General features: G+C 36.9%; 1 protein-coding gene across 1 annotated transcript in view; it reads left to right on the top strand.

Annotated features, from left to right (window-relative positions):
• Positions 1-16,946, top strand: part of LOC136805041 (uncharacterized) — a 39,739-nt gene that overhangs the window by 18,195 nt on the left and 4,598 nt on the right. The window contains exons 18-31 of the mRNA XM_067061580.1: positions 1,792-1,909; positions 2,511-2,554; positions 2,894-2,953; positions 3,653-3,798; positions 4,201-4,266; positions 4,888-4,956; positions 5,248-5,357; positions 7,286-11,157; positions 11,427-11,523; positions 11,902-11,966; positions 12,203-12,332; positions 12,775-12,985; positions 15,207-15,314; positions 16,469-16,545. Coding sequence (XP_066917681.1) covers positions 1,792-1,909; positions 2,511-2,554; positions 2,894-2,953; positions 3,653-3,798; positions 4,201-4,266; positions 4,888-4,956; positions 5,248-5,357; positions 7,286-11,157; positions 11,427-11,523; positions 11,902-11,966; positions 12,203-12,332; positions 12,775-12,985; positions 15,207-15,314; positions 16,469-16,545 — 5,173 coding nt within the window. The remainder of the gene's footprint in view (positions 1-1,791; positions 1,910-2,510; positions 2,555-2,893; positions 2,954-3,652; positions 3,799-4,200; positions 4,267-4,887; positions 4,957-5,247; positions 5,358-7,285; positions 11,158-11,426; positions 11,524-11,901; positions 11,967-12,202; positions 12,333-12,774; positions 12,986-15,206; positions 15,315-16,468; positions 16,546-16,946) is intronic.

Genomic DNA, 16,946 nt, shown 5'->3' on the forward strand with positions numbered 1-16,946 from the left:
CTTGTTACAAATTTAAGAATATGGTAAAACAAAATATTCCCATGTGGGATAACATTTTCGGAAAAGCTGAAAATTTTTTCGGAAATCTCCAAGAGAGGTTTTGATTTTATGTGTGTGTGCTATGTGAGAAATTTTTTGAAAAAATAGATCATTATTCCTCGACTAGTTTCTCAAAGAACTTGGGTTTGCATTGAATTTGCTGGTGTTGGAAATGTTTATGACATGCAAATAAGATGGACAAACTGTTGGCAAGATATAAGATAATAGAAAAAAGAACCAAAAAAACAATGAAATTATGTTTTTGATATTTTTGTCTTATTTATAGCAAGATTGCTGTTTTTAATGATTTTTTAAAATTTCGACATTGAAAAAAATTCAGTATTTTGGAAATAACTTTCGAACTACTTTTTCAAATTTAATGTATTATTTTATTATTATACAGAATACGGTTTCAGGCCCGTTCAGGTCCTCTCTAAACCGATCTTGTTTTACAAAATATATTTTTTAAATATAGTCCTCCTTGAGGACTTCCTCGCACTCTCCATTTGTAATCGCTCTGCGGCATTGTTCGATTTCTCTCGTTTGCTTTACTTCTCCATTCTTTTACTTGGTCTCTTTCCATTATTGTTAAATCGTCTGTGATGCTCATGTTGGCGTACTTATCGTACTGCTTCAATTCTCTTAAGTTTCTCATAAATTTGTATTTTACATGCCCGTCATTAAATACAACTTTGATTGGTCGTATACGATTTGATTCTTTACCAATACGGGAGACGTAAATTGGCTCTGTGTTTTAACTTCGTTTAGGAGTTCGTTTACGAAATCATTGTCATCTCTATTGCCATTCTCTTCCACTCCATGGATGATGATGTTAGCTTTCCTTGATTGCTTTCTCTGTTCTTCCATTTGTTCTTCGACTTTTTCGCTGCGAAGTATTTGTCTCATGCTGGATATATTTAACTCGTCATTGGTTTTCGTGATTTCGGCAAAACTTTTCTTTGAATTTGTTTTCGTTTTGTTATCTATAGGTTTCGCATTCATTGTCTCTTCGATTTTAGTGGTAAGTTTAGTTTCCAGTGCTAAAAATTGAGCTTGAATTGTATTGGCAACATGGTTCCTTTCTTTAACGTATCCATGACATCTAGCTTGTAATTCTTTAACCGCAACATTCAACTTCCTTTCATTCTCGTTTTTCACCTTGATGTATAATAGCTCAAAATTCAAGTCGCGTCCCGCATTTCTTCTTGCACGCTTTTTTATAAGAAAAGTTTTAAAAGAACATGAGGTTTAATTTCGACCAAAATCTTAAGAACAAATCAATAATAATCCCAGCTTCAAATTTCCTAAATATCTAAAATTGATTTCAGGCCCCTTTGAAGTCAATAAATGAGTTATAACTTTTTAAGAACATTTAAAAAAATCAAGAAAGAACAAGTGAACGTGTCCCAAAATTATTGGTTCTTACAATCATGGATTTTTTGAGGCAAATCATCCTAAAATATTCTTATGGTATTCTTAGGTTAGGTTCAAAATCTAACCTCATTTTAACATAATACACGCCTGAAGCATCAAAAGGCATTTATGTAAAGGTATCTAGCCTTAGTGAGAGATGATTGCTAATTTACAGTTAAAAAAATGTTCTATAAAATATCCATTCTTAGGTTCAGTTACCGAATTCCATGATGATGTTATTCTTAGCTTATTCTTAATTTTTTGCCCAATTTCACCATGAATATTCTTATAAAATATATTAAAATGTATTGCGTTTTTTCATTGCTTTCCTTCGTTCAGCAAACAGTCAACATGAAGTTGGTACAAACAATTATTGAGAAGAAATCAATGATCGAATTCTTGAGTGGAGATCCCAAGAACATTTTGGCATCACTACCTTCTTTACACGTTGTTGATGGTATGATTTTCACATTTGTTATGATGGATGGTATTCATGATATGCACCATTGCAATGTCTTTGGCGGACCCAACAGCTGATAGGTTGAAAGTGACATATTGACTGATTTTACGTCACTTACAACCAATCATCTATTGTGTCCACAATGTAATGTCAGAAGACATTGCAGTGGTGCATACCACGATATAACCTCCAGTAAATTCTTTCAGGCTGACATTTACAAAACCAAAAGTCATATTCTAACACTAGATCCCATTTACCCTGTTTTAATTTTTTTTTATGATGTAGAATAAGGTGATGCGCCTTATGCTGACATAGCAAAATTAACAAAAGGATTTCTCAAAACTTGTCCTCCCGTTGCGAGGGAGGGGAGAAAATTGTCCTTTCTTTTGTTTAAAAATGGTGTTTAAGTAAATGATATAAGATACATCTAATGATGTCTTTAAGTTAAAGAAGCAGACAAAAACTAACTATTCGGCTCAACAAATTTATTTTAATGTTTATGCGATAGGGTGAGGAATTTTGTTCCTAAGCTCTGAATTTTTATTACGAAGGTTCAGTCAATCTCATATTAATTGCATCATTTGTTGTTGTTTTTCAGATTCTATTGATGACGCATTGGTGCAAAGAATTCGAGAAATTCTGGTCAGTTCCAATTTTTTTTCAAATTCATAATTTCCCGAAGAAAAATCTTTAATTTAAAGGGTCCTTTTTTTATGATTTCAACATTTACAGAAGCTAAGAAATGATGATACCGGGTGTGCAACAAAAATGTTTCTCTCTTTAAAATTAATTTTCTCAAAATCTAAAAATTATCTATTTCATTGGAAAGAAGAAAAATAAACTTAAATTTTGATCGGTCATTTATAAAATTTGATTTCTTAAATCAAAAGTCATGCTCAATTAAATAAAAAAGTTACTTTCTGAAAATCCTCAAAAATGTTAAAAATCGACCCGGTATTTTTCAATATTATTTTCCCACAGGGTAAAGTTGACAAGATGAGAACACAACGTCAATCGCTCATGCAGACATTGCGGACTGAGGTATGATCACTGACCTTTATATATCCCTGGACCAAGTTTCTCAATACCGGCAAAGCAAAATCTTTGATCGGAGTTGAAAAGTGGTACCCTAATGGCGTGGTGAAGTGCACTCAATAGCGGATATAGCTTGGTCCAGGGATACATAAAGGTCAAGTGATATGATAGTTTGTCTGATGCTTTTTCTTATGTTATTCATGATATGCACCACTGGAGAGTCTTCTGAGAACTTTTAAAATTTTCCACCCAATACGTCACTTATGCAATGGATAAAGTGACGTATTGGGTTAAAAAAAAATAGAAAAGTTGAATAATTTCATGAAGTCATTGCAGAGGTGCATATATCACGAATAAACTATATGCTGAAGTATAGGTGTTGATTAATTGTTAGCAGTTGGAAAATCCTTGTGGGAGAATACATGATGTAGTTAACTCTTTCTTATTTCAGCCTTCATATTACAAATTTATCTGTAATTCACACTCAAAAATTAATCTCCCCAGCTAGAGTGTCGCATAAAACGCATCTGTCTTAGGAGTTTCTCGTTTTCTTGCAGATTGAGAATTCATTAGGGTCAATCCGCAATACATTTCGAATCAAAGAAAAAGAGAAAAGCTGGAGAAAGATAGTACTTGATGTAAAATATAACTTTGACTTTAATAAAACTTTCCAGTTTCATTACGTTTTTTATTTTTCGCATTTAGTTCGACAAGGACGATGTGACGGCCCAACTGGTCGTTCTTAAGGACGGCGGAAACCGACAAGCTTTCTTTGATGAGCAAATCAAGAAACATGACAAGAATATTGCATATTTACGCCAGAACCTCTCCGCACAAGATAATATCATACAGTAAGACCCCCTTTCGAATCATCTCTAGCGTCTTGCATATATTGCATATGTTACAATTCGATTATTTATTTGAACCTACCTAGAGGTCCTTTAAATTAACAGTTCGTCTGCTCGTTCGTTTAGTTATTAGTTTTTTTCGGGACTGGCTCATAGGAATTGCTTGATTTTTGGCACAAAAAGTTTTTCCTGATTTGTTATTTATTTTTGAGTTTAATGTTGATTAGCCAGATAATATCATATCACTTGTTACGAAAAGAAAATAAACTGGAAAATTTATCAGACTATTTGACTTTCTCCATTAAAAACTCTTGTGGTCCAATCTTCAGTTTCATCATGAGGTTTGATTTTATACTTTGACAAGGAAGGTTACACATACATAATTCTCACACTATTTTGATTCAGGGCCCTGACTGAAGCAAATGCCAAATATGCAGTGACCAGAGAAAAGGAACTTGGCTGCAAAGGAGAGTAAGTTTGAAAATTTTCATTGTGAAATCATTCATGTCATTCACAATCTACAATGGGCTACTTACTGTTTAAAGTCATTACAGCGTGGACTTGTCTATATGCTCATTGCATCGTTTTGTGTTCCTTCAACTACAATCGAATGTTGTTGCCTCGTCATCTAATTAGTGACGCGCATGAATGGATAAACAAGATTCCCACTGTCCCTATCTACGATCTAGCGAAATACAGCCAGTCTATGGAAAGTGGGCAATTCCATTTTATATCCATACAGCACAGGGGGTGGACGGACGAATTTCCAGAGAACGAATCGAGAAGAATTTCCATCCAGGGAGTCTAAGAAAAATTCTTAAATATTTTTCCAGGGGTTGAAATACTGATTTTAGTTCGTCCCCCTCCTGTAAATCCATACAGGATGGCCGTGTACATGGATGAATGGATACATATGGAACAGCCCAATAGATAGGCCTCCAGCGGAGATTCTAGAAGTGTAGAGCTTTATGTTCAACTTTGTAGGCAGTGAATAATATTGATAATTGTTTTTGGATTTGTATAATGCACCAATAAAAACAAAAGACCATTTTTTATTCCTCCTTCGATCGTTTGTTTTCTGTCATTTTACAGGTTTGATAGGGAAGTCAATCGATACATGAATGACATCAAGCTATTCCTAGCATTTCAAGACAGAATCAGGTATGTTATCAGGTGCTCGGCCTTTCCTACAGAATTGGTATCACTCCTAAAAGTGACAAATAAAGACTTTAAAAACCTGAATCTAACTTGATGGCACTTTTAAGGGAGTACGGGGCCCTCAAACGACTGAGACGCTATTTTTGGGTCTAAAAAGGGTAGAATATTTTGAGACGAACCTCAGATTATCTCGAAAGGTCTGAGATGTATGGCTGAAAAGAGATGGAATAAGAAAATTGTAATTTCATCTCCTGGTCAGCCACCAAACTTTACACCTTTTTCCATTTTTTTCAGGTCCTCTGGTATTCCTTTCTTCAAAGAACTTCAAAAAGAAGTCAATGCATTGCATCAGAAAATCGTCGAATTTTCAAATGACCGAAAGAAGAAAAGACCCTCTAAATCTGGTAAGTGCAATGATGTTTTAATTTTTTGGTCTGGCTTCCCATATAACGGGTATCCAGCTTTAGAGCCGTTTGGTCTGCTACGTTGCTTTCGGTTTCCGCTAAACGCCCTACGGGATTCGAACGTTTGAATTTAAAATCTTTTAACAGACAACCACGTTTTGGACTTGACATAATTTCCCGGGGGGGGGGGGGCTTTTACTGGAAAGTATTCATATATAGTTATTGTGTAAATGAATAATAAATATTACCTTCGGGTACCTATGTTTGAACACCAAGGAAAGAAAAGGCAAGGAAAGGAAAAGTAAATATTGCAAGTGACTGAATTTTCTTTCCCGTTTGAATCTTTAGACTCGTTTCCAGTGTAATCAGAAAGGAAATATCTTCGGAACATATGTTTGAACGCTAGGAAAGAAAAGGAGATTGATTTAACATTTTGTAGCCTTACATTGAAATTCAATCAGAGATTTTATAAAGTGGACAGAGCAGACAAAGTAATCGGCTTGCTTCTATTCTGTTCAATTGCCTTTGGTCTAAGCTGATTAGGATTTTACTCCGTCCTATAAATTTTTTATCTACTTTGCTTTAGATTCTTATTAAGAAAGTATTAAACTAAATTTCTGTAACTCCTCTGTAACAGTCAGGAACTATTGCAAATTAGGCTACGTTCGCCGATTCTGGCCTAACTTGGATACGATGGCTTAATTAAGCCAGAAATTGTAGCCTAATTAGACTGGAAGGAACTAAATTCCAATTTTTGACTTGGATTTCAACATCCGCGTCAATATTTAACTTAAAATGTCAAATTCTTATTTATTTGAATAAGTTCCGAATGTTTATTGGGTAAAATTTGAGCGGACTGAAAAATATATTCAGTTTTTAAATATTACGCTGTTTCAGCAAAATTATGTTTACATATATACAGCAGTACAGTCGAAATTATTTCAAGATTAATGTAAACAAACGTAATCCGAACTTTGCTTTAGAAACATGTTTTATCTTTTAGATTTTATAAACAACCTTGTCAGCTAAAATATATAAAAAAACGTATAAAAGACCTTCCTCAATTTGATATTTAATCAATCTATCAAGTGTAAATTTAATATCTTAATAACATATCTATAAGATCAGCAAAACCAAAAAACTATCAATCTAATCAGGCGAACATCCTCGTTGGGCCATCATAGCCTAATTTGCAATAGTTCCTGACTGTGTAACTTTCTAATAAGCAAGATTATGTAAAAATCTGACATTCTGAGAGAAATTGACAAATAAAGGCTACAGCTTTTGACAAATTTCCTTTCAACGCCATTTCCTAATGAGCTCAAACCGTAAAAAAAGAAGTCTTGACAATCTGTTAGACAAGGTTGGTGGTGAAGCTGGAAGTGAAAATTTCCCAATTATTCAGTATTCAGTTGATTACCATTAAAATAATATTCAAATTTTGATGCTTATAAAAAGCAATGAAATTGACATCATCTATTATGTTCTTATATCAACTCCTATGTCATTATTAATAAATCGATCGCTGCTGCTTGGCGATTTCATTTAAGTGATTTACTTAATTACTAAAGTTTAATAAGCCCTATCTACATTTGCATGCAGAATAGGTTAAGCTTAGATCATCTTTCAAGACACAATTTTCTTATTTCAAAATTTGGAACGCAGGTTGTTATTTTATAAGAATCGACAAGAGCCTTTCCAGCCTTTGTGAAAGAGGTTTCCTCAGATGACTTAGAAACTTCAACCGTATAATAATTACGTCTTGCTTTTACTGATGTAAACAGACCCTTAAAGTTTTGAAAAATGTATTGATTTTCTTCCTGAACAATTTGTTAGTTGTATAAGGAAATCATTTTATATATGATGTGGAATCAAATAGAAAATCTCAATCTCTGTATATGTTTTCTTAACTTTCTTATCTCTTTTAGTGGCAAATGTTGCACCAGCACCCTCCCGCCCAACCGCAAGAAAGCCGCCCCTTATGGGAGCAACCTCACCAACACAAATACCAAACATTAATCCAATAACCGCTATTCGCCCGCCCTTCATACCCGGTGCGAATCCAACAGTGGGTCCACATGGTGCTCTCCAACGCCCACCGCCCCAGATGAATCCAAACCAGCTTCCTGGTCAACCGTTCAGACCACAAAATCCAAACCTTCCACTGCAAAATATAGCCAACATTAGACCGAATATGACTATAGGACCAGGAGGAGGTTTACAACCACAGAATATGCCTCCGAATCGATTTCCATCTCAAGGACACCAGCCTAGATTGCCTCATACGGGATCTCAATCTGGAATGCCGCCTGTTGGGTCTTCAGGCAACCGAATGCTCGTGGCGCCCCAAGGTCCGCCTTCAATTCCACCTCAAGGAAGCATCCGTCCTATGATCCCACCAAACGCTCTTCGACAATCGTCCACTGGTCCTTTGACGCCACAAAGCAATATCAGGCCACCAATGGGTCCTCAGGTACCCCAGCCTATAATTCGACCACAACAACCAGGTAGCCCACAAATAATGGGTCAACAGCCTATCTTCCCACAAGGAGGAGTCAGACATCCGACTTCTCAGGCGGGAGCTCCTTCCCCTCAACATCAAGGACTGGTCCGTCCTGTCACCAATGACTGGCAGCATATTCGACAACCGGGTCCTGGTGTAGACCAACGCTTCCCGCAGCCTCACCAGTCACAAATTCGAGGAGGCTTTCCACCCAGGGTTGGTGGTCCTCTTCCTCAACAAAGGCCGATGGTGCCTCAAATGAGGCCACTTCAACCGCAAACCGGTCCGCAAAATCCAAGAATGAATCAACCACAAAACACTTACCAACAACAACGACCTATGAATCCACAACACTCAAATTTAACGCCCCAGCAGCGCCCTCCGTTGACGCCAAACACCCTTTTGAACGATTTTGTACCACCATCCATGTCCAACAACTTACCACAGCCATTAATGCCAGAGAAGAACAACCAACCACAAGACATCTTCACCAACAACCCACAGCAACACCACTCTCAAATGCAACGTCAATCGTCGCGACAGGATAATTTACAACAAATACAACCCATGAATCCGCAACAGTTTTCACAGCAAAATTCACAACAATTTTCCCAACAAAATTTCCTACAAAATCAACAGCCATCTTTACAGAACCAACAACACTTTCAACCTCAGAATCAAAGCCAACAAATGCAATCACCAAACCAGCTCATAAGATCACAACAACAACAACCACAACAACAACAACCACAACAACAACAACCACAACAACAACAACCACAACAACAATCAAGGCACGCGCAACCTATGCCAATACCTTCACAACAACAAATTCGACCCACGATCAACCAACAACCACAAGAACAAAAGAACATCTTCCCACCACCACAATCTCAACAACAATTCCATAACACCCCTCCAATGTCACCATACATGAGCACTTCACAGCCGCAGTCTATGCAACAGTATCAAAACTCTCAACCCAACTCGATGCAAAACTTTTCCAATCCTCAATTAACCTCTATGGATCGCATTCAAATTTCTCAGCCGAACTCAATCCAAACTATATCAAATCCACAATTAGCCTCTCTGAGTAACATGCAGATTCCGCAGCAAAAATCAATACAAAATTTACCAACATCTCGACCAATTGTGCCCCAAAATCAACAGTCCTTTTCTGGAAATAATATTACGCCAATTCAGATTCCAAACTCAATGGCAACTTCAATGCTTGATTCACCAGAGCTAGTAACTCCACGCGCCAATCAAAACATTCCTACTGCCTTTCAACAACCAATGATGTTTCAGCAGCAGCAAATTCGACCAATCAGAAGCCAATCTGACCAAGCTCAACCAATCAGGAATCAAGGTATTCAAGGAATTAAACCAATAAACAACCAGCCTAGCCAAATTCAGGCAATCAGAAGTCAGCCTGAACAAATCAAGCCAATCATGAGCCAACATGGTCAAATTCAACCAATCAACAGTCAGCCAAGTCAAATTCAACCAATCAGAAACCAGCAAATCATTCCTCAATCGCCAAGCGCTCCTCCGATAGCTCCATCAGTGCCAGATTTCCCGATAACTCCGCAACCGTACCCGGGTCCTTCCGGCATCTCAATGGTACCACCGGGCTCACTGTTGACCGGTAAGCCTCTCATGGCATCCTCTCAACACGATACGATCATTTCCAACATATTGAATAAGCAGACTCAACAACAACCGGCAACAAATTACCAGAGTGAGATCAACACGTTGAGTATGCAACAGATGCAACTTCAACAAACCATGATGCTGCAACAACAACAACACCAACAGATGTTAGCTGCAATGCTCCAAACACAAAACCAAAAAGTTGACAAATCTGAAGAAGAAGCTAAAATCCATAATCTGGAATCGCAATTAGCCAGTATTAAAGACTTACTCAAGCTGCAGCAAGAATCCACCAAACAGGATACGGAAAAACATAGAATGGAGCAAGAAATCCTCGCTTTGAAACAACAACTAGCTCAAAAAGATACTTTGAAAACCTCACCAAGTGTGGCCACGACTCTCAACACAACACTAACAACTTTGATGCAACCTCTTCAAGGGACAAAAGAAACATCAACCATCGGCACTTCACCAAGGCCCCCAGCAGACGTCGACCGACAATCGCCAGATGTTATTTTACCACGAGCTTTGGAAAGTTCTGTTGATAATATTTCAACAAATTCCTCTTTAAACACTACTAATGAATCTACTCCAAATTTCTCTTTAGCTACAACAGTTGAAAATGACAAAATTCCTTTCTACGAACCCAAACTAGATCAAAAAGTGAAACAACCAATCAAACAAGAATCGAAGGACTCCGAAAATGAGTACATAGTGCCACGCAAACTATCACAAGAAATTAAATCTTCTCCAGAGATGATTTCACCACCAACTCAACCTTCCCTAAAACGAGAAGAGTCTTCGGACACTGAATACATTGTTCCCCGGACACCGGACTCACTCTCTCCTAAAGATGAACAAACCAAAAACCTTATAACAGATGGTATCAATAATATTAAAAGAACTTTGAAAAGAGACTCTGAGTCATCTGAAAACGACTTGATAGTCCCAAGAACTCAAGAAGTGCAACCACCTTCCAAAGACGTCGAAATCAAACCATCGACGATCACAACTCAAGGCCCGACATCTCCCATTATCATTCCAGCAACACCGACTTCAGAAACTCTCCCAATTTCACCCTCTTCCCACGATGACGTCATACGACCACGGCAACCCTTCGCCGATAGCAACGTGGACAGCAAAACGAAAAACGACAATTCAACCTCTAGTACACCGACTTTGGACTCGGTGAAACGAGTCATCCCGAAAGATTTGAACGAGAACCCAAATAATCGTTTCAGTCCCATCAATTCACCTTCAATGATGAAGAAATTCGGCGACCAACATCCAATCGTGCGACAATCACCGCGCGGAGGAAATTCACCAATCACAAGCGTCCGCTCTTCACCGCGCGGAGGGAATTCTCCTAACACTTCAGCTAAATCATCACTTCGTTCTTCGCCCATTTTATGTGCGAACGGACAAGGCGTACAACTAGACGACCTCGAGGGAGTTATAGATCACAGACACCTAGCCAGGCAACTTGGCCGCCTTTCTTTTTACGTCGGTGAACCAGATGAAAAACAATGGAGAAAATATATTGGTGAACTGTCTATCCAAGTGGAGAAGTTTAACAATCATTGCAAAAGTTTATGTAAACCACAAGCAAACTCGTATATTGATGGCTTCAAAATCATTTGGGAAGTAAGTCAGTTCAATTCCTTTATCCGTTTACCCTAACCAGGGCATAGTACAAAGGAAAATATTCATCCTGTACTTTGAAATTCCTATAATTTTAGAAAAATGACATTATATTGTCAATTAGAACAATCAACGCGCGCTATTTTATTTTGATGATTCGTTTTTAAAAACTGCATTCCTTTTGCAAGCTCGGCATTTTCTCCAGAGCGATTCAGACTTCACTTTTTATACTATCAATCTGGCTTAAATGTATTTTCAATCTTATCGTGCAGGACTTGGCCAAACAGGAACAAATGGACATCAAAAGTTTCTCAGCCATTGCCGGTGAAAAGAATACCTCTAAAAATCGATACCGTGACATCTTGCCATGTGAGTAAATCAACGATTAACTTTCCATATCTTTATTGAGAGATCAATCTGTCTATAAATAAGGTCGACTTGAAAAAGAACCAACGGGGTATTGTACAAAGCAAAGTAACCTTACGTTACGATCTTCTGAGATTTTTTTGTGGTAGAACATTTGATAGTATAAAATATGAGGCTAAGTTGCATGTTATTAGACTATGCTAGCGTCCATTAAATAAAGAGATAGTGAAAGCGGGAAATTATATACGCGAATTTTAACAGCAGTGTGGTATTATACGGGAAAAATAGCGGTGGTAGAGTTTGGAACAAACGTATAGTCTAATATTGTCATTGACTTGATCGATAATCATCATATCCTTTCACGTTGTTTTCTTGTTGCAGGGGACCACTCGCGAGTGAAATTGAATACTTCGTCGGATGACTATATAAACGCTACACACATAAATGTAATACCATTTATCGTTTATTCGTTCGTTCGTTCGTTCGTCGCTTGATTCTTACATATTTTCATTGTTTTTCTCCCTTTCCCATTTTATCCGTGATAAAATAACCTTTCCTGGTGAAAAAGTATTTAAAGATATTAAAATGTGAAAAAAGTTTTTGTGCAGTTTTTTGATTTACCCGTGTTAGATGCATTACTTTACAAACTATATGGTAAAACGCATTTTTTTGTCATTCACAGGAATTAACGCCGCGTTCACCAAGTTTCATAGCAACACAAGGTCCAATCCCTCAAACGTTCGAAGACTTTTGGCGGATGGTATGGGAACAAAATTCATCCATCATTGTCATGTTAACAAAAGAAATTGAAGGTATTTTGACCTTTGCAGCAAATTCATTCCTGAATCATTTATTGTCCAAATATTTTTGCCTTGTGACGTCATTACGGCCAATTCCGTCTCTTAGACAGCCCTAAATTAAACCTACACGCTTTTTATAAGAATAATACCCCATAGTATCCAAAATATTAAACTATACAAAGAATCACCATCATAAAATTTGGCAACAGAACCTAAGAATGGCATCTTTAGAGCATTTCTATTTTAAATGACCAATGATTCCTATATTTACCTAAAGGTTTAACAAAAACACCAGTTTTTAGCTTGATGTATGTACCTATGTCATGTATACAAGAAAGCGTGTAAACTAAAATTTGTCCAAAAGTAACCAAGAATTGATAGAAGAATTAGAATTTGAAAATATTATTGGGAAGAAAGAAATCATGACATTCTCTCCCTTCTATCATTATGACAGGCACTAAATTAAAATGTCATCCTTACTGGACTCGATCAGCCTCCTCCACAACGTCGTCCGGTAGTAAAGCGGAATTCGGACATATGCTTGTGGAAGTGTTCGAAGAGAAAGAGTGCAGTGCGTGGAAAGTGAGGAGTATTCGGTTGAATAACAATAAAGAAAAAGAAACGAGATATATTCGACATTTCCAATTCACCTCGTGGCCTGATTAGTAAGTACTGTCAATAATCTGTCTGTTTTATTTATATCCTGTTTCTTAATACTTTCTTTTGGAACAATCCAAATTGTTCAGCTTTTTTATATATTACAGTGGAGTCTCTATAAATCGAACCTCTTTAACTCGAGACTCTGTAACATGAAGAATTTTTATGATGCTCCCTTCAGTTAACAATGCCTTATAAACCTTACTTCATAACTCAAAAGCTCTTAACTCGAACAAATTTACGTTTTCCATGCATGTTCGAATTACGGAAACTCCACTGTATAACTTAGACCACGCTCACACGCTATGGTTCCGTTTCACTCCGAAACAAAATGAAGCCATCTTATTGGTTGAATTCAAGTTATACGTCACTTCTAGCCAATAGAATGGCTTCATTTCGTTTCGGAGCGAAACGGAACCGTTATGTGCGAACATTGTCTTAATCTTTAAAGTGGCTTCTAACATTGAAAAATATAGGAAAAAACTGAAAAGAAAACATATTTTTTAAAACGATTTTTGGACCTACCTCCGGGTGGCCCGGTGGAGGTCCTATGAATTAACCTCTGTCTGTTCGTCCGTCCGTCCGTTCGTCTGTTACCTACCAGCTTTTCTCGAGATTGGCTCATTAGTTTTTTCTGATTTTTTGCACAAAGATGCAAAATGGCAATTGCCAAAATGTGACGGAGCCCGATTTTCGAAAAAAAATCATTTCCGGCCGAAAATGCCGGAAATATGCCGGAAAACCGGCTTTTTGGCATTTTCTCAAGATTTCATTATTAGTTTTTTCTGATTTTTTGCACAAAGATGCGTATTAGCAATGCCCAAAACTTGGCCGAGTCCGATTTTTGAGAAAAAATCTTTTCCGGTCGAAAATGCCGGAAATCGCCGTTTTTGCAGATTTTCATCGGACTTTTTCCTTATATTTCGTTGTTTTTTCAAACAATAACATTATTAATAGCAATTTCCACGATCAAGCATGATTCAATTGTCAATAAAACTGATTTTTGAAGCCGGAACTTTCTAAAAATAGCCGGAACAGTCGATTTTCGCCGGAAAAACGGTATTTCTTGAATTTCTTGAGCTATACTTTATATTTGTTCATGAAATTTTGCACACTGATGCAAAATGTCAATACCTAATTTGTGACGAAGCCCGATTTTCGAAAAAAATTCATTTCCGGCCGAAAATGCCAGAAATATACCGGAAAAACTGGTTTTTTGGCATTTTCTCGAGATTTTATCATTATTTTTTTCTGATTTTTTGCTCCAAGATGCGTATTAACAATGTCCAAAACATGGCCGAGTTCGATTTTTGAGAAAAAAAATTTTCCGGCGGAAAATGCCTGAAATATGCCGGAAATCGCCGTTTTTCTAGATTTTCATTGGACTTTTTCCTTATAATTGGTTGTTTTTTCATTCAAAAACATTATTAATAGCAATGCCCACCATCAAGCATGTTTCAATTTTCAATAAAATTGATTTTTTAAGCCGGAACTATTTTAAAAGTCGCTGCAATAACCTATTTTCGCCGGAAAGACAGTATTTCTTGAATTTCTCGAGCTGTACTTTATATTTTTTTATTAAATTTTGCACACTGACGCAATAAGACAATACCCAAAATGTGACAGAGCCCGATTTTCGAAAATCATTTTTTTCCGGCCGAAAATGCCGGAAATATGCCAGAAAAACCGGTTTTTTGACATTTTCTCGAATTTTTATTTTTAGTTTTTTCTGTTTTTTTTTGCAGAAAGATGCGTATTCGCAATGCTCAAAACATGGCCGAGTTCGATTTTTGAGAACAAATTTTTTCCGGTTGAAAATTCCGGAAATCGCCGTTTTTGCAGATTTTCATTGGATTTTTTCCTTATATTTCTATGTTTTTCACACCAAAACATTATTGATGACAATGCTCACCATCAAGCATGATTCAATTGTCAATAAAACTGAATTTTGCGACCAGAACTTTCTATTTAGTTTTTCCCTACAACCCTTCCCTCTCCCCCTACCATCAATCAATGATGAATTTCTTGCGTTATGCATTTTCGTTAAACGCTATGTTTTCTGACTGATTTTTTTTCATTTTTCACCTTGCATTGCTATCTAACTTTCATCATCAGGTAGGTCCATTCAGCATCTAGCTTGTTTCCTTTACCTTCATTGGTACGGATATTTATTTCCCTAATATCTATCGTGTTTTCGCCAAAACATTATCTCCCCAATTCTTTATACAGTGGTACACCAGAGTCGCCCTACGAATTGTTATCTTTCATGGCCGAAGTGTATGCTGGTCAACAGATGTACGATCCTGCTGCTCAAAATCCCATGATCCTTCACTGCAGGTTTGTTTTTAAGTAATTTTAATCAGGTTCAATTTAATATTTAGATTCTAGGATCTCTTGAGTATAGTAAAGTACAGGTATAATTTCATAGCAAGAAACTTACAACCCAATGGGTGAAATGGCGCGGTGATTTATTTGGCTTAGCGATTTAAACATATTGAATAAAGTTTAGTTTTCTGAGACTCATTTTCCAAACAACTAAGAATAAGTGAATCTTTCGTGTATAGCGTACCGCGGTGAATATAAAGATAGTAATAAATTTGAACAAATTTATTCGTTTGTACGACTTGCTATCCCATCCTCCTTTGCGTTAATTGCTCTTGCACGTTAAAAACTTACAGTATCAAAAGAAAAGTAATAACTTTTACGGTTTTCCAATTATTTCGAAATGGACTTTGGGATCGAAGCTCGTATTATGTTCTATGTGACGCGGAGCCCTATTAGGAAAGGAAATCTTCCTTGGATCCTCAACTTCTCTATTTCAACTACTGTCAGATTTTGACGTCAAATCTTGTCTTGATCATACTGACATCGGTATGTTTTTGAACTTCAAGCGGCTGTATTTCTTTGTGTGTTTTAGTCAGAGAGTTGCTGTAATGCATTTTTTTTGCTCAGAATTTCATGCTCTTTCAGATGGTACCAATCATTTTCGTTTATTTTGACTTTTTAAAATAAGCTAGTTCTCTACCCCTTATTTTATCTTGCAGTTTTGCCTATGGCGTCACTATTTTGGTCACAAAAAATTTTCCCGGGCCTTAAAAATTTGACTATTCTCAAAAAATTCTAATTATATACTAAACTTTGAAATGGAACAGGTTTCGTTTAGCCCTATAAAAGTTGCCATGGGACATGAGACTTGGCCCCACACTATCAATCACGTACTTTCAATACACTCGCGGCTTGCATTTTCCGGCCGTGGATTTAAGACAATTTTCGCGAAAATCGAGAGTTCAAGTTTAGCTGAGAGCAAATTTAGAGCTTTATAAGAAAAAATTCTTCATAAATTGTTATTATTATAGAGATTTACAAGTTAGGCTCACAGTGGGCCCCTAAACGATCTAATTTAACCGAAAAATCTTAAATCCTTCGGTATTTCTGTACGAGAGATCTATAGAAGTTTTCAAGTTAAAATTTTTCTCATCCTTCTTTTGTAGCGCTGGTGTTGGGAGAACCGGATCGTTCTGTTGTATCTATTCCGCAATACGGGAAATGGAAGGTCAAAATGGACTGAGTAAGTTGATTTTATCTTCCATCTTATTAATACAGGTCAGCAAAAGAGATTCTTCAATACTGACTTTAAAGGCTTGGGGACACGAGAAGTTTTTTTCGCGTTGGTGCAATGCAACATGATCCATCCCACTAACACAAGAAAAAAAGTGCGTGTCCCATGGTTTCTTTTTTTGTTTCATGGTACAAAAAGTGAGGGAATTACCCAAAAGATTTTGTCCCAGGGAGAAAAGTGAGATTTCACTTTATTGATAGAAAGAAAAATGGGGTGGAGACATGAGAAAGCGTTTTAGGTTGGTGGGGTGGATCATGTTGCATTGATCCAACGCGAAAAAAACTTCTCGTGTCCCCAAGCCTTAAGGGTTTTTAGCTGAAGATGGACGTGGCGTTAGATTTATCTGATAT

This window comes from Clytia hemisphaerica, unplaced genomic scaffold (genome assembly GCF_902728285.1).
Source record: "Clytia hemisphaerica strain Z4C2 unplaced genomic scaffold, Clytia hemisphaerica genome assembly, whole genome shotgun sequence".
In the NCBI taxonomy this organism is placed as follows: Eukaryota; Metazoa; Cnidaria; class Hydrozoa; order Leptothecata; family Clytiidae; genus Clytia; species Clytia hemisphaerica.